The 24,541-nt window shown below is 37.1% G+C and overlaps 1 protein-coding gene across 2 annotated transcripts in view; it reads right to left on the reverse strand.

The window, feature by feature from the left end:
• LOC125184782 (trichoplein keratin filament-binding protein-like) overlaps window positions 1–18,829 on the reverse strand; it is a 40,657-nt gene extending 21,828 nt beyond the window's left edge. For both annotated transcript variants that reach the window (XM_066988640.1, XM_066988639.1), the window contains exons 1-3: window positions 18,230–18,829; window positions 13,616–13,723; window positions 492–692 (exon numbers count right to left, since the gene is read on the reverse strand). In XM_066988640.1, coding sequence (XP_066844741.1) covers window positions 492–692; window positions 13,616–13,723; window positions 18,230–18,329 — 409 coding nt within the window. In that variant the 5' untranslated portion in view covers window positions 18,330–18,829. The remainder of the gene's footprint in view (window positions 1–491; window positions 693–13,615; window positions 13,724–18,229) is intronic.
• Window positions 18,830–24,541: the final 5,712 nt, after the last annotated feature.

A 24,541-nucleotide genomic window follows, 5' to 3' on the forward strand; every position in this document is an offset into this window, starting at 1 on the left:
TTTAATAGGGTGAAAGAGTTATCACAAAGTAAGGATTTTTGGCCAATGGTGAAATTTAGATGGAGAGCTGCTTTTTCTGAGTTTCTAAAGCAATATTCATTCACCTCTCATACAGTTATTTTTTATTTTTTTTTTTTACAGTCAAATAAATCTCTTCACTTTATTTTTATTGGGCATATTGTTACAGAATGTACTGTTTTAAAATATAGTTTATTCAGCTTCTAGGTGGAATCACCAGGTGCTGTTCCCATACAAGCATTAAAGTCTTGTTTTCCAAAGCCCGGTTTTGAAGATTGTAAAATATGTAGCTGTATAAATGTGGGGAGAAGAAGAGTACTTTAGCTCAAGTTATTCTTAAACTCATCAATCACATCACTATATTTTATGTAGATCATTAAATATATATATATATATAAAAGCTTCTATTCTGTGAATTATGTTAATATAGAATGTGCATGTCAAATTATAAAAATTATAAAAGTGCTGTTCACCCTGCTCAGGTGTCTCTTCAAGCATTACACTTTTAATCACACATGAAGGATGTTCTTGTATCTCCCGTGAAAAATCCATAACACTGCCCGGTAGAGGAACAGATGAGTGAATGGTGGTCTGTGGTTTAGGTTCAGGATCACTTCTTGCTGAATCTTCAGGAGCAAAAGGGCATGAAGGGGTAACTGTTCGTACCCATGCATCTGGAAAAACAAGTGAAGTGATTGTTGGCAATAAAACACTAGGAGGAGGTATTCAGCTAAGAGGATGAAGAGCTGATATCACAAAAAAATAACAGTTTTGTAAGATCACACTCCAAATTGAGTTTAGGATAAAAATATTATAAAGTGTCAGCCGGTTTAGCAGTGAACCTGGGTGAGTTTTTTAAAGTGGATCAGAGCAAACATATAGTTTTAGGTTTTGTCTTTCTGTCTCATTTGAAATCTAGCTCAATTTGGTGACTTAATTTTGGTTTGACTGTCAGATTTAGCTGTTAAAGGCTAAAGTGACAAATACATCAAGCTCCATGAAATGAAGGTTCCAGAATTCACCATCTTCTATACTGAATAAAACCTACCCTAGTCTCATGCAACTTCCACCCAGGCAGAACATCACAAAGACTTTCTTCCATGCATAACTATTGGCTGACTTTTGTTTCTGGATCTCTATAAGATGTCTGCTTTCTTGTTATGATCTGTTTCCAATGTGTCTCCATAAATGTGTTTCAATTTGTGTTTCAATGTACTTCATTTTGCCAGGCTTTATTTTTTTTTTTTTTTTTCCTCATGGTGTACAGAACAGCTACACATAAACACTTATGTTAGGAAGAAAATAAGTAACGGATTCTGAATCTGAAGTATGAAAGATAAGCTTTTCAGGAAACACTCAGAACACATATGCAGAAATGAAAATATAAGTGGATATAAGTTCAACTGAACTCATTTCATTACAGAGTATCCTGCTATATAGCTATGGATCTCAACATTGTCATTTTCTTGCTGCTTGTGAACATGGCATTAAAAAGCTTAGTCTTTAAAAACTTGGTTTATGCACACTGAGGAAGCCTTCAGGTTACTATTCCAGAAGTAACAGAGGCCATTAAGTATTATGATGTTGGCAAAGCAAATACTGAAAATAACATTGACTGATTGAAGTTGTATATATCTTATGAAGCGTACAAAATGTATTCATATTGCAGACTGAGAAATGCAGCTTGAGCAGGGATTGTACCTTCTCCAGATGAAGGGTCCTCACCTGATCTTCTCAGCTAGAATGTGTAATAACACTCACAACAAAGCTCAATATTCTGTTCTCTCATAAAGAACTCTTCAAAGTATTGATAATTTACTTTCCCATAGGCAAATTCAAAAGGAACTGAATTACCTTCTTGACTGGGTGCTTTTCTTTTCAGAATGGAATCTATCTATTGTGGATGACTATACAGCACTGAAACACAGCACACAAGAGCAATTGTTAAAAATGTCAGTCACTACTACACCTTTCAAAGAGGCTTCCAGATTGCGATTTTAACCTCATGACTCAGTGTATTCTGTAATGACTGCAACTCAATACAGCACACAGACTGTGTAGTTTAAACTCACATTCACTTCTGGTCAGTAAGGCAAGCTCAAATACTAATGGGCTCAATTACTAATTTTTGTTTTTAATGCTTTAACAGAGTAAATAGGTAGTTGTTGTCTTTGTGCCCCTTTTCTGTAATTTATCCTTTTTTATTCTTCGTGTGTGGTAAAAGTGAAGACTTTTTATTTTTATTTTTATTTTTTTTTTAGACAGGAACACAGTTTATAACTGCTGACCAGATGTCTTAGTGACACTTTTGTCTCAGGATCATATTGCAAGACTTCATGATCTTTCCTAGACAGACTACATTCAGCAGTAAATCTCTTGCCTCACTGCTACTTTCTCTCCTTAATTAGCTTCACTCTTCTAGACAACCATATAGGATGATTTTCCTCAATAATAAATAATAAAAAAGGTTCTGTTGTATTCTGGTAGTGATTACTTTTTCTGATGATTTTGGGCCACCAACAACTCAAGAAAACTGTATAATGTTACAGTTAATATGTATTGAGAATAATCACAGTATAACAAATATCTGACTTATTTCACTCATCCTTCCTCTCACAATCACCAGTCAGCAACATTTTTTTATGTTTGTTCAGTCATTTTGCTCAGGAGCACTAGCCAAAGAAACAGCACATGAACATGTTCCTATACAGTTACTCTTTCATGATGTAGATTAAGCACAGTAGGCAGCTGAGCACCATAAAGATATATTCACAGATTCACAGATTTCTCTAGGTTGGAAGAGACCTCAAGATCATCGAGTCCAACCTCCGACCTAACACTAAGTACTCCACTAAACCATATCCCTAAGCTCTACATCTAAACGTCTTTTAAAGACCTCCAGGGATGGTGACTCCACCACCTCCCTGGGCAGCCTGTTCCAATGCTTAATAACCCTTTCGGTAAAGAAGTACTTCCTAACATCCAACCTAAAACTCCCCTGTCGCAACTTTAGCCCATTCCCCCTCGTCCTGTCACTAGGCACGTGGGAGAATAGACCAACCCCCACCTCTCTACAGCCTCCTTTCAGGTAACTGTAGAGAGCGATGAGGTCGCCCCTGAGCCTCCTCTTCTCCAGGCTGAACAAGCCCAGCTCCCTCAGCCGCTCCTCGTAAGACTTGTTCTCCAGACCCCTCACCAGCTTGGTCGCCCTTCTCTGGACTCGCTCGAGCACGTCCATGTCCTTCCTGTAGCGAGGGGCCCAAAACTGAACACAGTACTCGAGGTGCGGCCTCACCAGAGCCGAGTACAGGGGCACAATCACTTCCCTCGACCTGCTGGCCACACTGCTTCTTATACAGGCCAGGATGCCGTTGGCCTTCTTGGCCACCTGAGCACACTGCTGGCTCATATTCAGCCGACTATCCACCAATACTCCCAGGTCCTTCTCGGCCAGGCAGCTTTCCAGCCACTCATCTCCCAGCCTGTAGCTCTGCTTGGGGTTGTTGCAGCCCAGGTGCAGGACCCGGCACTTGGCCTTGTTGAACTTCATGCAGTTGACCTCAGCCCATCGCTCCAGCCTATCCAGATCCTCCTGCAGAGCCTTCCTGCCCTCGAGCAGATCGACACACGTACTTAGCTTGGTGTCATCTGCAAACTTACTGAGGGTGCACTGGACGCCCTCATCCAGATCATCGATAAAGATATTAAAGAGGACCGGCCCCAGTACCGAGCCCTGGGGGACTCCACTAGTGACCGGCCTCCAACCAGATTTGACTCCATTCACCACAACTCTCTGGGCCCGGCCATCCAGCCAGTTTCTAACCCAGCGAAGCGTACGCCAGTCCAAGCCACGAGCAGCCAGTTTCTTGAGGAGAATGTTGTGGGGAACGGTGTCAAAAGCCTTACTTAGGTCAAGGTAGACCACGTCCACAGCCTTTCCCTCATCCACCAAGCGCGTCACTTGGTCATAGAAGGAGATCAGGTTCGTCAAGCAGGACCTGCCTTTCATAAACCCATGCTGACTGGGCCTGATCGCCTGCTTGCCCTGCAAGTGCCGCGTGATGACCCTCAAGATAATCTGCTCCATGAGCTTCCCCGGCACTGAGGTCAAACTGACAGGCCTATAGTTCCCCGGGTGGGGAAGATATTCTCCCTCTCCCTGCCCCCCCACCTTGCACCCCCCCCCCCCCCCCCCCCCCCCCCGATGAATGGAGAGAGAATCAAAAGGGCAAAAGTTAGAAAACTTGTGGATGGAGATAAAGACAATGTAATAGGCAAAGCGAAGTTGTGCACGCAGGCAAAGCAAAAAGAGGAAAATAATTCCTAACTTCCCTTAGGCAGGCAGATATTTTACCATTTCCAGAAAAGCAGGGCTCCATCACACATAATGGTTATTTGAGAAGACAGATACCGTAACTCCAAACACGCCCTTGCTGCTTCATTCAGCTTTTACTGCTAGGGAAGACATCATATGATACGGAATATTCTTTCAGTCTGTTTGGGTCAGCTGTCCTGGCTGTGTCCACCCCCCCAGCTTCTTGTGGAATCTCAGCCCCCTTACTGGGGTGGTGGTGTGAGAAATAGAGAAGAACTTGACTCCGTGTAATCAGTGCTCAGTAACAATTAAAGCATGTGTGCATTATCAACACTGTTTTGGTCACAAATCCAAAAACCATACCAGATACTATGAAGAAAATTGACTATTCCAGCCAAAACCAGGACAGCTTTCAAGAAATCTGAAATGTAGGTGACACTAGGTTGGGAGATGAATAATTATTAAAAATAACAAATTATTGACACTGGAATGATAGCATTGGTTTTTATGCAAGATAAAGGTAATAAGTAATTAACCTTATATACATTAAAAAAAAAAAAACAAAAAAAAAAAACTAAAGCATAAAAGCTCTGACCAGAAGACGAAACTTACATAACCTCTAGTGCTATCTATACAGGAAAGTTTGATGAAGGCTACATTGAATACAGTATTGTGTGATGGTACTCAGTATGAGAAAGAGAAAGAACCACTCTCTCCCACATAAACAGAACCACTGTAGAAAACACTAATGGAAACACCAGAGAAATACTTATTTATAAGTTTAAAGATAAGATGAAAGATGAGAACAATTTTTGAATACAGCATTTAGTGTTAAGAGAGTTGTTTCTGTAAAGTGAGAAATGTCACCTGCTTGAGTCTTACTGTGGTAAGGATACTAACACAATTTTTTCACTCTCCTTGTTAATAATAATAATAATAATTACACTATAAATAGTTTTATTTATATTCATCTTCAGTATCATCTCTGTACCTCAAATAACAGTGATTTAGAAGGAAAGGACTGCATCTAAAGAGTTTTGATTCTCTTTTTTTCATTCTTGCAGTAATGATGCTGCCTATTTTGACAGGATAAAAATCCTTACTTTATGACCAGGCTAACTAATCTGCAATTCAATGAAACTAGTACACAGGACAGTTCATCTCATGATCAGAACTCAGTCTAAATGCAAGTGCTTCCATAATTCAAGGAGTTGTCTTGTACAAATATTAAATAATTATTTTTTAAGATTGTAAAATCTTCATTAGATATTTGCCCCCCCCCTTTTTTTTTTTTTTTTTACTTGAAAAGAACCTCACCATCCAAACTACATACAAAACCAGATAGTTTTTCTGATAACGGACTTTATTCCAATCTTCCTTTTGTAAGCAGAGAATTCTGCCAAAGACTTTTGCCAAGAAATGTCCAAGCTTGCTTTCACAGAGCAGGAAATTTGAAAATTGTGAGAAAATATCTGCTTCATCTGTATAGTAAGGGTGCACATAGTAACTGATAATACAATGTTGGAAGTAGTCTGGAGTTTTATGTAACTTCCATTCATTTCTTTGTAGTATTTTAGACATAGCTTTGGAACTTGGGTTGGGGGATTGAATCATCCTACAAAACTACATCTTACCATTTCTTCCTTCCTTGATAGATCATCTATTTCTGCCTATCATTGCCTAAGATGTGATTTCAGAAATGTGGGCAAACAGGTTCTTTAGGGTATGTACAACCTGAATAAATTTGTTTCCTGTTAAAAAAGTTAACTTTTACATCACTGTCACTCCCAAAAGTGGATCTCAATATGATATTTCTTTTCAGCCTTAAATCCCTTATTATACTGGTTCCCTGTCCAAGATTATTTTGTTGCTTTAGAAGGGCATCATTTTAGTTCCTCTCACAGTACAAGAGCTTTCTATGTGTCTTCCTTCTGTGGAAATTTAGCACACAATACTCTTATCACTCTTTCTCCTAAGTGTTAGTTGGTTGTTGTCTTGTTGCATATACCACTGCTAAACGTTTGATGAGAAACAGAGGATGTTCTCACATTCATAATCAGCACACTGATGAGTAAATGTGCAGCTTTTGCTGTCTGTGTGGAAAACAAATGCATGTATACAGAGGCATTATTAGAAAAGCGTTACTCTATGTTTCCCAATTTCATATAGAAAAAGTTGGAACAAAACCGATAGAAAAGGTACAAGCACATATTTAATTTGAGCTATGCATACTGATTTGCTTTGCATCCTTTATCTATCTATCCACCTTTTATTTCAGTCTTGTAGCTTCTACTAGTTTGTCTTCTGCAGGAATCAAGACTATGAAGGTGTAAATTTCTAGGTCCTGGAAATGGAAGTCTTTTTAAAGTCAGCTTGCTACCTTCCAGAGACAGACATCACAGAAGTCAGGAGGTTAATTTATTATTATTACCATTATTTTTTTACTATTTTGTTTTGGATACATGTTAGAGAATAGAATTCCTCAGTGGCAGAACATTAAAAGGTTAAAGCCTATCTCCTCTACACTTGACGGATCAAGTAAAGACTCATGATGCCAAGCTTATAAATTCAGCTGGAGTTAAAGAATAAACAAATGTTGGAGGATGAGGAAACTCTGGTCACTTAGCTTTCAGTGAACAGGGAGGATAATTGCAGATGTTCTTTGAAAGCCATGAGAATTCACTAAAACTGAAGAAAAAAAATAAATAAAAAATCAAAGAATTAGCCACCTTCTTTGGGGATGAAATACAGAGAGACTTACAATTCTAGGTCATCACTTGCAAAGATTCAAGGGAGAGACAGAAGATTTACTAGCCATTATCTCTCATTATCTCTGCAAGTTGGAAATAAACCTAGCTCCCCATGAAGCTGTAGTATCTACTGCTGCCCTAGCGACGGGGCTGCTGTATTTCACAGTGATTCTGCAAGGTCGCATCTAAGCTGAGCGTGCTTCCCACTTCTGCACCAGACTAGTATGAGCTTTATACAAAGGGGGAGATAACCATCTTTGTTGCACAACCAGCTATTGCAGGAAGGAAAGGGAACAACTGTCTGTGGCTACAGCATATCCCCACTGGAATTGTTGAGGGACCTAGATCTCAAGGCATGTTGAGAAATATGTCTGCTTGATTTAGATGAAATCTTATTTTATACTTCAAAACTGATGCCAGGGAAGGACAGACAGCTTGTTTCTTTGATTTGTTCTCTCTCTCACTCAACTAAAAAGCATATTTTAAAATAGCAACTGTTAGTCTTTGCACTCTTGATTTATAGCTTGGCCACTCCCCAGTGGTACTTTATGCTTAAGAAATCACAGTATACTTCAGATATAGTTGTAGCTGCATGTTCCCTGTCACATGCTACTTGTGTGTTCTTTCATGCAAAGTGCAATAAAAATTAACATTTCGGAGTTATCCCTATAAATTCTGAGGTCTATATTGCAACTTTATGACATCCCACATGTATCTCTACTTGACTACCTTTTTTGCTACATTGACCTTCTTTTTAAGCATTCATGAGCATAGACTGCTTTGTGACAAGGGGATATTTTCTTTTTATAGAAGTGGCTGGTAGCGATTCTGAAAGACAGACAAGACAGAAGGAGAAGCATCTTCATAATACTGCTTAGAGAGGAAAAACAAAGTTGAAGAGGACTACTTATTTCGGGGGGGTATAACCTGGAAGTCTCATAGCTTTTATCTCATTTTTACAGTGTCAGAGATGTTTCTTCCTATAATAATAGAGATATTAAGGCATACCAGCATGGAAAAAACATGATACTATTTTATCACTATTAAATTATTGTTATTTTATTGCATAAAAATACACATTTTCATGGTGTTGCAAAAGTATTTGCATATCAGAATGTGCATTTTTAAGCGATCAAAGCAAAGTAAAACTTTAAAAATGCCATTGCACTTAACTCTTGGTTTCCTCTTTTCTTATAACAAGTCCCTCCCAAAAATAGGTAAGAAAAAAGACAAAGTAGATGTGTCATAACGTGTGTCATTATACAAAGAGAATGTTTCAGAAGGTCTCAGAATAAAGGTAAATGGTCTGGCACTGCTTTTCTTTGCAATCATGAAATATGCCTTATGCTTTGCATCCTTAGTAGTATTAGCTGATAGGCATAAGTGCTGTGATTATGGTTACAAGAATATTCTACCAAAAGGAAAAGAAAACCTAATGACAAGCAAGTTGCTTGTGATTATTTTTGTTAAAGTAGAGGAATTGGAATTGTGTTTTTAATACGGTATTCCAGGCATCTGTACAGTTTTGGTACAGGATTTTAATTTCATATTGATTGACCAATATTAAGCTTTTTTTTTTTTTTTTTTTTTTCCAACAACTCATAGATATTGAAGAAAGGATGTGGATTTAACACTCAAAAGTATGTTTTGGAGAAATTCTAAGATAATAGCAATCAGTTCAAATGAAAGCAAGAGAAAAAACAGTCCTTTCATTTTACCAAAAGTACAACCTGGCAAATGCACGCATGCACATGAATCCTCTTTATTTCAAATCTGGAAGATGAAAATCTCTTTTTGGCCTGTGTTGGGGATGTTTGCCATCAAATCACTGTCCTACTGCAGTGTAACATAAACAGACACTTATTTACTCTGACTGTATCCAACCACTTGCGGCTATGGTCTGACGGAACATAGAAATGGTACTTTGAAGGGCAAAGCATCATCCAGAAAAGACTGATATCTGTTAAAATTAATCATTTAATATGTTTTCTTTTATCTTCCTTGTACAATAAATACAAAAACTAAGAATTTAGTAGAGGGTAGTCAAAAAGTCTGGATGCAATTTTTAATATGATTTTAATTGTCCATATTATCTCAAGGTATACTGTTATCTATTGAGAAAAATGCTATCGCCACTGACTTGAATATTTATGAATGTATCTTTGTGTCACTATCTGCTTCAATTTTCGGGATTTTTTTTTTCCATTCTCTTCAGGAACATTTAGCTTGAAAAAAAAAAAAAAGGTCATTCTCTGAGATCCTTCCATTGTCTATTTAATTGTGCAATATATTTACAGAGTTCAAGAAAAAAAAAAAGTTATATGGAAATCCAATCTTTACATTTGACTTACTAACTTACAGACAGAAAAAGTCAGGATGAGATGAATGACCACTTCTAGTATAATTAGAGGCACACCAAAGCAACCCACTCCAAATGATGTTATGCTCAGGATCTTGATAGAAATGAATAGTTCACATGATCAGACCTTGTGAAATGGCAGCTTCATGCCTAGAAATGCTACATCCCAACACAATCACTAAAATAAGTTTTGATTTAAAAGCATAGAGGTTTCGTGGTTAGATAATGTGTATAAAACTAGGGAGGTCTGCAGTTTCCTTGAGGTAAGAGTAGCTTAATTTGAGGCAAAATGTACACAGGTCATCCTCATGTGGTTAATTATAATTTATTTATTTATGTATTTATTAATGATAGTAAGCAATACACAAAAAGTACTGGCAAGCCAATCCTCAGGTAACTTGGTTGCCCCATAATACAGAAATATGAGCAACAGTCATGAGAATATGCCTCAGGCCTATGCATGTATTATGTTATTGAAACCTACTTCAGAAAATTTGAATATTACTACGATATGCTGCATCATAGTAATGAAACTGGTTAAAGGCTCATGGATAAGCAGCACAGCATTAAAACTTTTAACATGAGAAGCAAAACAGAGAGGGGTGCCATGGGGCTAAGTGTTGGTAGGTGTATGCTAATCTAATGAAACATAACCTGAGGTTCAACTTCCTAATCTTCAACAGAACAAAAACATAAATGCTTGCCTTAATTGTCTTGAATAATGGGCATTTTGGAATAGTTATGTTTTTGGTGCTGATAATTTTTGTTCTGGGTCTGCTTTGAACTCTGTTATGTTTGTGACATAATAAATATGTCAAAACAGTGGGATAATGTCCAACTATCCCCATGCAAAGTTCTGATTTTGATAAACAGATACTCTCCTTGGAAAATTTCTGGTGAAAATTTTGTCAGAAGATTCAGTTCTAATTTCACAGTTTTTCTTCCTGGTTTCATTCTGAATCAGATATGAGAAGTAGTCAGAAAAACAAGAATCACTGTTCCAAAAGCGTACTGTGATTTTATTTGTTTTAATTTTTTTAACAGAAAAAAATGCCAGTAAAGAAGTAGCAAAATATGTTTCTTTAGTGCCTGATTTTGGATCATTAGTGTTTTAATTTATATTTCCTCAAGAATTAACTTAGCTCTCTCTTGGCATCTCATATCTGAGATACCTATGTAGCAAACCTTTTTGAATTTTACAAAGCTTATGTCTAATACTTCTTAAATTATGAAATTTGCTAACCCTGAAGCAAAGAGGATCATATTTTGAATTGGTTACATTTGTTGACTGCAGTGTCAGTTCAAGATCTAAAAAAACCCTCAGTGTTTCTGACTTACATCTTTGGGAAAGGAAAGGAAAGGAAAAGTGTTTCTTTATTGTTTCTTTACTAGTACATATTCAGATTTCGTTTCACAGATTTGCTAAATGGCAAGCCCTATGAAAATTTCTGTTTTGTTTTTGAAACAGTAGTATGGCTTATGGACGGAAGTACAATATCTTTCTCTTTAAACTAATCTCAACCTTATAGATCAGTCACTTTTCTGCAGCTGAAGTGACTGAATTGTTAGTTCTCAAACCAACCACAGGGGAAGGTGGAGCTGTGTTTAACAAGTGTGTTATTTACAGTTGTCAAGCTATTGCAATGTTATTACTAATGTTCATATAGGTGGCAGGTATATTCTTGTTCTGTCCCAAAACTCCCTAGGGACCCACCTAGGCTGGCTAGTTGCTGCAAGTTGAGCTTTTAAGAACACAGACTTAGTCACCAAAACACATACTATTTCATCCAGCGTTATAATTTTCCAAGCAAGCTGCACAGTAACTGCTAACACTATTTTCTGGCCATAACACACAAAGGTTGGGCTGGCACACAAAACCAATTGGACCAAGGACTGTTGTAGTATTTGGTAAAACATTAGAAAGAAAAACAGTAATGAGTTGTGCTGTTAGACTTCTAGTCTCAAAGATGGTATATTGCAATGGCTATATGCCAGCTAGTGTCAGTATAAGGTCATGTCTGAAATTAACAATTGGTATGTCAGAGTTATAGTAACGATCTTTTTTTATTATTATTATTTTTTCTTTCCCTCTCACTCACATGTTGAAATATATATTTTATATATATATATATATAAAATAATTTTGGTTGAGAATTCGCCTGAACCCTTAGAGTTCATTTAGGACAGAATAGATTTGCTTTTTTTTTTCCCTTAAAAAAAAAAAAAGTACTGTGTCAGTAATGTTCCAAATATCAGATACATACTGTTAGCTCAGTCACACAGTCACACTGCCTCCACTCTAAGAGGCAAGAGATCCCAACCTTCTATCCAATTTTTGTGGCTTATTAAAGATTTCCAATCTGGTCTAACATGGTGTTTTCAGCTGTATGTATACTGGTCTCCACAATATAAATAAGATGTTAGGGTACTTGAAAGAATCTTGGGGGGGGGGGGGGGGGAGTAAGTGTCAACAAAGCTGGTAAAAGGGCTGGAAGACATGTCCTGTGAGGAGAAGCTGAGGACACTTGGCTTGTCCAGTCTCAAGAAGAGAAAGCTGAGAGGTGACATCATGGCTCTCTGTAACTTCCTAAGGAGGGAAAGTGGAGATGGAGGTGCCATTCTCTGCTCCCAAGTAACTGATGACAGGACTTGCAGAAATAGCAGAAAGCTGTGCCAGAGAGGTTCAGACTAGATACTAGGAAACATTCCTCTACTGTGAGGGTGGTCAAACACTGGAACAGGCTTTCTAACGAGGTGGTTGACGCACCATGCATGCCAGTGTTCAAGAAGCATTTGCATAATGCCCTCATTTATAAGCTTTAACATTTGATTAGCCTTAAAACAATCAGGCAATTGAACTTGATGATCTTTGAAGGTCTCTTCTAACCAAACCATTCTATTCCATTCTATTCTATTCTGTTCTGTTCTATCTTGCTATGCTATGCTATGCTATGCTATGCCACACCATGCCATGCCATGCCATGCCATGCTATGCCATGCTATGCCACGCTATGCCACGCTATGCCATGCCATGCCATGCTATGCTATGCTATGCTATGCTATGCTATGCTATGCTATGCTATCCTATCCTATCCTATCCTATCCTATCCTATCCTATCCTATCCAGTCCTGCTCTGTATCTGCAATTAGAGCAAATGGTCTTTAAATCAAATCTGCTGAAGGGAGTTATTCAGAATATCAGCCAAATAGAACAGGCTAAACAAGGCTGAGTGCCAGGTCCTGCACTTTGGATGCAACAACCCCAGGCGATGCTACAGGCTGGGGGAAGAGTGGCTGGAAAGCTGCCAGTCAGAAAGGGATCTGGGGATACTGGTGGATAGCCATCTGAATATGAGTCATCAGTGTGCTCACTCAGAAGGCCAGCAGCATCCTAGCTTGTATCAGAAATACTGTGGCCAGCAGGACCAGGGAGGTAGGTGATTGTCCCCCTGTACTTGGCCCTGATGAGGACACACCTGGAGCCCTCAATATAAGAAGGACATGGACCTATTTGAATGAGTCCAGAGGAGGGCCACAAGCGTGATCAAGGGGCTGGAACACCTCTCCTATGAAGACAGGCTGAGGGAGCTGGGCTTGCTGGGGTTGCTCAGCCTAAAGAAGAGAAGGCTCTGGTGAGACCTTATAGTGGCTTTCCAATACCTAAAGGGGGCCTACAGGAAAGCTGGGAAGGGACTCTTCATCAAAGTGTGTAGTGCTAGGACTAGAGGTTATGATTTTAAAATGAAAGAGGGTAGATTTAGAGTAGAGGTTAGGAGGAAATTCTTCACTCAGAGCGTGGTGAGGTACTACTGAAACAGGTTGCCCAGAGAAGCTGTGGATGACCCCATCCCTGGAGGTGTTCAAGGCCAGGCTGCATGGGGTTTTGGGCAATCCAGTCTGGTGGAAAGTGTCCCTGCCCATGGCAGGGTGACTGAAATTAGATGAACTTTAAGGTCCTTTCCAACTCAAACTATTCTGTAATTCTGTAATTCTGTAATTCTGCGACAGTTTGCCATCTTTTTCTCAGGCTATGCTTCTAATTACGTAAAAAAAATTGGCAGATAATTAATATAACCCAACACCTTCATTATAATGATGGCACATTCCTTTTAATAATTTTCTAACCATTTGGTGTGTGTGTGAATATATGCAGATTAAAGATGATAAAATTACCTGTTCTGCTTTGACTTTTAGCAGCAGGAGATGCAAAATTCCTCTTCTTCTTCCAGAACCAGGATAGTAATGAAAGTGGGATACTTTCTTCAGAATATGAGTGCTGATCTAAACAAAAGTGTAAAAAAAAAAAAAAAAAAGTCCAAGCAACAAACACAAATGCAAAACAGGAAAAGAAAAAAAATCACATATTCTGAAACAGTCATTTTTACTCCAGTGATTAGTGGTGCTTTTCTTTTATATCTTGAACTAGTTTTAATATAATGTCTCAGTATTCAGTCTGCAGTTCAGGATGTGTTACGCAGACTAACTACATTGACTGCATTAATTAATTAAACTCATTTCAAATTAAAATAAATATAAATAAAATACAATAGAAATTCTTAGGAAATTCTTAGGACATTAAAAAGTAAAAGTAAAATACATGGATGTATAGGCTTGCTTCTCCAGAGGTTCCCTGCAGAGCAACTTCTAATGAATCTTTTTATTATAATTCTAATCGTGCTATTGATGTTGTGTTCTGTATCACATGAGATACCCGGAAACAGCTAAAGTAACCATGTACTTTCAAAGTCAGAGGCAGTTCTCCTTTGTTTCAGGTGACATTCAGAGTCAATCCAGACCAGGGCTCTGAGTCCTTGTAAATCATCAAATATGCCATTCATTTAAATCGCAAGTTATGAAAGTGTGTTATACATCTTAGAACTGCTGGACCACAAGACACATCTTATCCTACTGAGAGGTGATCCTGACATCAGAGAAAGGATGATGCAAAGGGGTGGAAAAGTCAACCAGGAATATACGATATCTGTCCTTCCCTCTGAAAATGCAATATTTAAATCAACAATGTACAGAGTGAAATAGTTTGGTATCTTACTATTTGATCATAATAAACCCCACTCAGATTAATTTCTCTGCGCAATAAATGCAGTAGGATATGGCAGAAAAAGAAGACAGAAAAGAAATGATACTTATTGTATTTCTCATGTGTTTCATTGCATGACACTTCATATATGTCAAAATATAGAATGTTGTGATTTTCATCGAGAAAGTGAATTTGTGAAGTGACATTCACAGTAATTTCTGAAATCTGTGATTTTCGAGGAGCAGAAATCTGAGGAACAGCCCCACCCCTGTGTTGTCTGTAATACCTCTAATTTTACCCATTCATTTTTAAGAAAGTAGCAGTAAACTTCTCATAAAATAAAGAAAAACAAACAAACAAACAAAAAAGTTGGCTGCACTGGCAGAAGTGTATATAAATTACATAAAGCAAATATTGTTTTAATAACTTAGTGTAGAGGGCCTGTCAGAGTAAGATTCTTGCATGTTTCTTGCTACAGGACTGTTTCACAGATGCTCAGGCTCTCTGCTATTCAATGTAACCTATAAAGCAGGCACATATGTTAGGCTTTCTGATAAGTACATCAAAAAGTTGAATGGAGCCTGTCCCAACCTCTGTACAAGACGAGGAAGGGCAGAGAGAGAGAACTTTCAGCACTGACAGCAATATCTTTTAAATGAGGCTTAATCGAAGAACCACAGCAAAAGAAAAAGATTGCTCCTTTGACTTGGGCAGAAATACAGTTTCCACCTCTAATAACTGGAAAATAAGGTATGAAACCTGATGCGGGTACAGAATAACAGGTCTCACTACGCCCAGAACAAATGGGCATGGATAATCAAGACCACATTGTTTCTCTTTGTTGCTTACAATGAAGCAGAAATTGTCATTTTTATTGCAGCTGCTGGTCACTCCTACAAGCAGTCAAGCACCAGAATGTAGTTGCAATAGTCAGCATAGGTGGGTGGTTGGAAAAGGGCCATTTGGGGACTCTTCTCTTGATTATGGATGGAATAGTGGCTGCTTCTCATATTTACCTATGGAGTGGGCGGTTTTACAAACTAGTATGGTCCTTCTTTCTCACTGAGCACTGCAACATATAGATATCAGCTTGTTCTACAGAATTAAAACCTGCAGTTATAACAATGACTCCAGTTACTTTGTGATTATATAAATTCATCTTTGGTATTGCTAAACTGAAGATTCATGTACCAATAGGTTTTCATTCCATGGGAGGGATCTCTCTTATAATCCCATCTCATCCCCTGAAAGTAAATTGAAAAGGAACTTCTGATAGTATTTTACAGGTTTGTTTACATTGTTATAAGCTACTACCCAGATTTTTCCAGACAAAAATGCATTATGCAAACTTCTGCTTATCCATTCTGGTCAAACCACATATTTTTCTCTGTCATTCTCAGGTTACACTGCCTTAAGCAACAGCCTTGCCCAATGGCATTGCCTAACAGAGCTGACAATCAGTGGTGTTTAACTTGTTATTATCAGAGTTTATGGTGTGAGAGAAGGGTACAGATAAATTGTTAATAAACAAATGATAAAATTATTGAATTATCCTATAAAAGTAAATTGGCATAAAGAAGAGGATACAGAGAAGTTAGCAACCAATAATTTGCCAGTTTTGAACAAAGCTATCATATGGCTTTTTTTTTTTTTTTTTTTTTGTCACTTGCCAATGTTACGGTTATTTTCCTCTTGAAAATCAAAGTGAAGGAATATATTTCTGACTGTATGCCACAGAGTTACTGGAGTAAATCTAAGAATCTAGATTTCCTTACAAATAACATACATTTCTATGTTTATTTATAGACATTCATATTTATTCCACTCATATTGGTTAGATGTGATATTTCCATGTACTTCCAGTTTTTGCTCACTTATTAGTCATCTTCCTGAGAATACAAGCAAATCCCAATGGCTGACTAATGAATGGAGTGTTCTTCATCTTTGAATCACAGCAATCTGCCTTTAATTTTAATTTTATTAATGCATTTGGATTGCCTAATGCTTGAGAAGTGTATTTTATATCTGAGAACAAAATATTTTTACTAATATAGGTGGGAAAGGTTCAACTATGTTCTTTACTATTACATAAGAACAGACTGTTCCATCATGACTTATGGACAAGATCTTCAAGTTACCCAGAAAAAGCCACAAATCTTCCTCCTCTTTCCCTCACCCAGTTTTTCATCAGCCTGTTCCCTAAGGTGGGGCAAGGCAAACAGTCCTGCTTTCTTTATAGGCATAGCTGTTCATATATTCTTTAATTACACACCCTTGAAAAGAACTCACACCATCTTGCCTTCTGTTTTCACTTTTTTATACCCATAAAAAAATCTGCAATACAAGTCCCAAATTAAAACTGACAGTTGTTGCTGGACATTTTAATTTTTGAGGCTCAACCTTAGTTACCTGGTAACCCCAGAATATGGTCACTTCAGAGTACACATCAAAAAACTAAACGCCCAAAGTTAACTAACCAGTTTGAACACTCACATTAGTATTTTTATATGAGATATTTCATTAAAAAAAAAGCTGTGATTCAATTCCAGTGGTGCTATTTAATGACAATTTTAACGTCATGATGAAGATACATATAATCTCCAAAAAATCTAGCAGAAACAACACAAGAATCAAAAAAGTGTATATTGACTTTTTTGTTCTTTTGTTGTCATGTTCTTCTTTGAGACAAAATCCTCAGCTACAATTATTTGCTTTGCTTTCTTTTTCTTCTTCTTTTTTTTTTTTTTTTTTTTTTTTTTTCCAGCAAACATGGAATTATTATTTCAGGGGAGAAATAAGCAGCAGAAAGAGAAGTTGAGCAAATGTAAAAAGAAAATACTCTTAAATAAGATGCATTATAGAAAATAAAGTAGGACTAACTATACTTAAACCACTTCTCTAATCTTGTATTAAATCTCCTTTTAGTTAGTATGTTTTTCACTCCCTGTCCAGTTGAAAGTCCTTTCACTTAGAATTAAGTTCATTGCTTCTTGTCCTACAAACAAACTGAAGAATTTTGATTTCTTAACAAAGTTTTCTGAGCAAGAACTTAATGGCTTTTTTTATTGTTAGGACTACCAAACCCATTTTTCAGTCTTCATAAGAAGCCACTGTTGCTAGCCCTGCCCTTTGATCAGTCCCTTCTACAGTATTTTCTGTTCATTTTCTAGCGTTGTGTTTCTTAAAACAATATGCCTAAACAGAGACATAGTATATAACCATGAGGACACGTAGTCACTTGTAGTGGCTGAAATAATACTCAAGGACTTGTTGAGATGTGAAAATTAAATCTTCTTTTTTTTTTTTTTTCTAAAAATTCACAAAATATTTGTAGACTCCAGAGCAGCCTTACATAGGAGACTGTCAATTATTTTACTTCATTAAACCTTATGAAGACAAGTACACAACATTCCAACTAGTCACTAGCATTAGAACATATGTATTCCTAGTTTAGAGAGACAGATTTAAAAAAAAATAAATTAGGTTTATTCAAAACTATATTCATCCACATATCACATATGGATATATATCCACAAGAACAGTAGATGATACTTGTGGCTATCTTCACAACAATGGGTTCTTTACTTTCTTCTATTTACAGCTAAGAAGGTCAGCCTGTTCACACTGTTTGTTTAGTAAAAAAAGGATGCCTGGCTCCCCCCTTCTACTTTCATAAATTGTGTGCCATAGTATAACATTTTTTTTTTTTTTTAAACGGAATAAGCATTATCTCCTAAAAAAAAAATTACCTTCATCCATTGTAATTCGTCTGTTTCTCAGAGCCAATATTTCCACAGAGGAGAGAGTTAACATCTGGTATTTTCTGTCAGCCTCCCACACTATGTGCATAAATATTTAATCTATTAAAATGTAAGAGCTTCACTAGGCAACAAGATACCTGAAGAAAGCAAAATGTGAGATGTGGATCAGGTTTCTTCTCACTGTTTCCTGTGGCTAAATTCAGCATTAATAGGAGAGCAAAACTTCCTAGATGAAACTCAAAGTTGTACAAAACTTAACTATCACTGAAAAAATATAAAGATGCATGTTATATACCTGAAAGCAGAAGTAATCATAAGATTAGAAGTGTTTTGTTACTCTACAAATGTGACATTTCCTTGTGTCAGTAGGGAAAAAAAGAAAAAAAAAAAGAAAAAAAAAAAGTGAAATATTGCTCTTGCTACATTTCCAGTAGTGATGAAACATGTAAAGGTACAAGGGTTGTTTCATGCAATTTCAGCCCTAATTTCACATAAACAGGGTTATTAAATGCTTACAGATGCAACAGTTATTACATCAGAACCAAGTTTACCCCGCTCTGGAGAATTGCTTCATAGAAGTATATTGCCCTCTCCCCTCTCTTCTAATTAAAGGTAAAACATGTTGATCATTGCTAATACTATTGTGCTGAGAAGTGCCTCAGCTAACGAAGCTGGCAGGTTATTTTGAACAATAGGTCAAATGTGCTGTTCTCTTGGAATAACCCAGGCACACAATTTATGATATGTTCTTATATCAATTTTTGCATTGTAGTAATAGAAACAGCTGCAGGAACTGGTAGAAGAAAATACTACTCAGCAGTTGCAAAAGCAAATACACAATAAACTGATTGCAGACTGCTCTGATCCGGCTTAGTCAGGTGAGACTAAGGATTTTTACTTTGCTGCTATTGTCCTGTACCCCACCCTTATGTCAAAAAGGATAAAAATGGGAGCTTGCCTTTAGGCTGTAGTCTAAAAGGGGTGTGTGGAGAGTGTTTAATGTCATAAACTCAACAAGCAGTTTCATTTTTTTAATTTTTTTTTTTGAGGCAGTTTTGTTATGAATCTTCTTCCAAATAATCCAAAATGAATTAATTGACTATAATTTACTAGTTACTCTGGAGTTCTATTTTGAATATATGGCTGGCATGTGAGGAATAAAACACTATATGGGACCTAAGTAACAAGCTTCTTTGGAAGAGTCCTTTCTTTATATAAAATGAACTTTTTTTTCTCTTTTATTTTTTCTTTTTATGAAAACAAAAAGAGAATGGTGCCTTTTCTAATGCCGCCCCCCCCCCCCCCCCCGCCCCCGGCCTCTTGCTGACACAAGGAAACACAAGGAAATTAACCTTCTGAACAATTGAAACTGTCTGACTTTCCAAAATTGTAACCTCATAAAAAATATGAACTTGTTTTTGCCATATCACATTTTCAGAAACTGCTGAACAGAAAAAGATTTAACTCCAAGAATATTTAACCATGTTATGTTAGGTTTCAACTTAAATTATTCAATACTCATTATAATGTTTCTTTCTTTACTTATTTTTTTTCAGGGAGTATGATAGCCTCAGTCCTGAACTAGGTTTTGACTCTCCTAGCTATTAAACAAACACAATAAAACAGATCAATTGGGCCACAGATATCTTAACGCCTTTCACACGCCTATTTCTCATGAATAATTATGACTTGCACTGTGTCATCCATTGTGTTCTATGTGGTATTTCTTCCCAAGCAACCCCCTCTAGAGTAAAACTGAAACATGAAAACAGATGAAACAGATGATTTGTTTGTTTATTTGTTTGTTTTGTTTGTTTATTCTGGAAACTCAGTGAGCAATTGCTGTTCAATCTCTGAGTACAGAGATATGGAACAATATCGCTACTGCCCTACTGCATATATATATATATATATAAAAATATATATATATATAAAATTTATTTTCTTCTGAAAATCAACATGGATCATCCTTAAATTTATGTGAAAAAATGTAAAATGGAGGAGACCAGTAAAGTACATCTTCACATGGAATACTACTGTTTAGACTGTTCTTTATCTGTACCTTTGCTTATCTGTACCTTTGTTTCTGAGATGAAACTATTCTAACATTGTGTAGAAGCAAATCAGTTTTACAGTCAGTGACTAATTGTGAAATGAGTTCTGTTTGTTCTGCAGAGACATTTCACTCCTAATTTTGGCAGGTAAGCTATTCTGTGAAACAATAATACTCAAGCTGTCTTGGAAAAATTTTTCCTACCAACAACAATCCCCCATTAATAATGGGAATAGTTAGGCTCAGGTATTTCAAAAGAAAATGGAATATCTAGTGTCCTCAACATTTTTTCTGACTGTTCTTATTACACCCTGAACATAGACAATGAACAAAACATAATTCACTATTATTCATTGATCATTTCATTCCTGTTCCTGTGTGGTAGTAAGAGCCAAGCCAGGGCTGTGCCACTCCGAACAGGTCTCAGCCTGACTGAGATGATTCTGAAGTTTCAGAATATGATTTGCACTTCTCACAGTAGTTAGGGAGTAAAGTAAGTTTTTTTTTTTTTTTTTTTGATTTAACTTGTATGGTGGTTATTGTCAATAGATCTACTAACAAGCATTCATTTCAACGTACAGGAACAACCAAAAGTGGAATGGTTTGTGTTTGGTTATAGGATCTTTGGAAATGTCTCATGCATTAATTTTCTTTAAAGGAAAAAAAGAGAACCTAAAAATGGTAGATGTGAAGCTACTTTGGATGACAAAATCGATATCAGAATGCCAAATAAGCTTTAAAACCCTAGACAGATAAATCTAACTTACGTATAGCAATACCACAGGCAGTTCACCTGTTCATTAACATTTTGCTAGTGTTGTCTCTTTATTTTTTTGAAATGTTGAAATAACATAATTTCTTACTAGGGTTGAACCTCTCTTGAGATACAGAGCACTGCTCACCCTATTTCTAGGTCTCATTAGAAGACATTGTCCAATTCCTGCCCCTCCCCCCCCCCCCGCCCCCGCCCCCGTAGGATCACCAGGTCTTTTTTATAAGACTTTTTTCCATTAAGGCCATTGAGCTTTCTACAGTAGTCATATATTGCTCAATTGCTTAAAGCTCTGTCATTTGTGCTTCCTTTTCTTCAATGCCATGTCTGTTATTATGATAGACCTACCCCCGTCATAGGCATTATAGACTGCATAAGACAGTAAAAAGCTTATGTGTTTCCACTTCCTTGCCTAGTCTACTTGGTACTTCCCACTGCATTTGCGCCAAGTTATATCTTCCTCAGTGAATTACTATATTTATCAGAACTTCATTATTATACATGTCTGTTTTGCTGTACTGTGATTTGGAGAAGGATTTGTGTAACCAAGATTTCCAAAGCTATAGCCTTCCTAGAAGGTCCAGGTTTTTCTCATGTAAGTTACTTTGGCACACAACCACAGTGGAGTCAGGGCTTATGCCTGGAAGGCAGTCTGACAAGTCCAAAAAGCTTCTGGAAGTGTTTCTCAATCTGCATCCCTAAGATAATTCCTGTTTCCATTAAAATGAGTGACAAAGCTCTAGCTCATTTAATCTGAGTGGGACTTTTAATTCATAAAGTGATGGTATCACTTCACATGCAGCTACTCTGTGGGTTTCTAGTAAAGCATGAGGTATTTTTTTGTCTTTAGGTAGGGGACAGCTCACTCAAATTTTGTGTCTTCTGGATAGCCAACCTGTGGTCTACCATAAGAAAATGGTTTTATACTTTAAGGTGTTAAATCCTTCAACAGATAAGCCATAAGAAATATTTTGATTCATGTCTTATACATACTTATTTTTTTTCTTTAATCATGAAACTAAAAAAAAAAAAGTGTGTCTAGATTTGAAACACTACCCAGGCTATTACATAGGATCATGGGGATACCCATGATCACAGCCCAGCTCTAGATGGATTTGTCAGAAAGCATTTAGATTAGATGCAAAAAAAAAAAAAAGAAAGAGAGATTCTAATCTAATGTGTTGCAATATCAGAATAATAGATGAAGATATAAGAAGACACTACTTCAGAATGCATTTTTTTTGAAAAATGTAATTGAGATTTGCTTCATAAAACAGGAATTTATACAGGGATTTGTAAATATATATTAATGAAATAAGCACTGACTTTGCACTATAATGTCATATTGGAAGTATTACTGCCTTCAGTAGGACTGCTGTAACTCACACAGCAATGACTTACATATTCTTGGATTTATGTAATCTATATCGCCGTACCAACTACTTGAAATATGGGTGAAGCTGGTTGCCCTATAAGTCCTTGATGTATAAGGAAGTGGAGTATTATGTATCTCCTCAGCTTTGTAGGATATGGATAAAAGCTACTGTGAACAAACGAAATCACAAGGTGTAAAACATGAGAGAGGCAGATTCCAGTTGGCCTTGGCTTATCAATTTGCTCAAAATGGATGACTGATCTGGTGGGTAATAGGCAGAGCTCTATTTTATGACATTATGTCTGATTCAGTACACTGAGGAGTTCTTGCAAGATAATACTACTTCAGTACAATGCAGTTTGTTAGCATCAATTTTCACTTTCTAAACAGATAGATAAACATCTCAGGGGTAATTAGATAGATATCAAGATTATCAAGATACATAAACAGATGAGATAAACATCTCGGGTAATTTGTAGGTCACTAGTTATAATGGTTTCAGCTAGGACAGTTAACTTTCACATAGTAGCTGGTATGGTTCTGTGTTTTGGGTTTAGGATGAGAATAATGTTGATAACACACCGACGTTTTAATTGCTGCAGAGCAGTGCTTACGCTAAATCAAAGACTTTTGAGCTTTGTGTGCTGCAAGGGGAAGAAGAGGAGGACAAGGAGGAAGGGAGCTGTTGATTTGTACATGTTAGCATTATTACTATTGTTGTTGTTGTTATTATTATTCCTTTTCTGTCCTATTAAACTGTCTTTACCTCAACCCAGAAGCTTTTACTTTTTTTTTTTTTTTTGTCTCCCTTCCCACTAGGGGGAGGGGTGAGCAAACGGCTGTGTGGTGCTTAGCTGTCTAAACCACAACACCAGAAAAAATGGGATCATTTAGCAGAGTGCTGGTAGAATGCCTCAAACCGAAGTTCTTTAAGTTAAGGCATTCCAGACAGAACAGGCACTAGAGCAGGGGAGGTGTTTGCCACTGAAATAGATGTAACGTCTGTTGCTCGTTCCAACCTCCAACAATTCTTGAGTGATTGTGCTATCATCTTGTGTAGGATGAATGGCTTGAAGAAAGCCCATCTGCCCCCTTGACCTGTTATTGTCAGCCTCAAGAAATATTTCATAATGCCAAATTTGGCAGTGACCAAAAGTGAATATTTTTCTGTTTTATTTTTACTGCATACATTTCCATTTCTCTCAGCAGCAATAGTCAATAGCAGGTTGACTATAACATCAAATTAGTGATACCAGAAGTATCATAGACTCGTCATACTAAGTGCAAAAGTAAGGAAACTTTGTGTCTTATTTATACTATGCTAGTAGCTGCATGTTTTTCTACTTCTGAATAAACAACACAAGGTCCTGAAGATCTGCATAAACAGTAACAGCTTTGTGAAACAAATGATGGACTTACTGTTAAAATATTAACAATAAATGGTAAAGCTCCCTCCAATTAAGTTGCATTTTTGAAGCATAAGCATTTTGAACAATAAAACTCCCTAGCTCTCAGATGGTGACTCACTTAAACTTCAGGAAGGCGATGAGTCAACATCTCCACCCATTAAAAAGTCAAAAAAGCTCATGCAAACAGCTCCAGAAAGAATAGGAGCAAAATGCCTTCATGTCAGATCACTCTGAAAGTAGAAACATATGCCTGATAGACTATACAGTAGAAAAGGGTGGAAAACTACTGTAATGAAAGTAGGACAATAGTCTGATTATTGAGAAGAAGTATTAGAAAAGAGTTGACCTGGAAGGTGTGTCTTACTATGCACTTGTGACACACTATTTCCTACTCTTGCAGGCCAGAAGTAAATGTTTGTTTTAATTTGTTTACTTATAGAATGCCAAGAACTTATAAAGTGGCTCCAAGCCTGTGTAAGTGTACTGGGTCTGCCTGGGATGGAGTTAACTTTCCCTGCAGCAGCTCATACAGTGCTGTGCTCTTGCTCTGTACTTGTAGCTGGAACATCGCTGGTATCACAGCAGCGTTGTGTCTACTGCTGAGCAATACTGGTACAGCACCAGGACTGCTTCACCCTCACCCCCTCACTCCTCACCCCCTCACCCCCTAAAAGAAACAGCAGGCTGGTGC

Source organism: Anser cygnoides, chromosome Z (assembly GCF_040182565.1).
Source record: "Anser cygnoides isolate HZ-2024a breed goose chromosome Z, Taihu_goose_T2T_genome, whole genome shotgun sequence".
Lineage (NCBI taxonomy): Eukaryota > Metazoa > Chordata > Aves > Anseriformes > Anatidae > Anser > Anser cygnoides.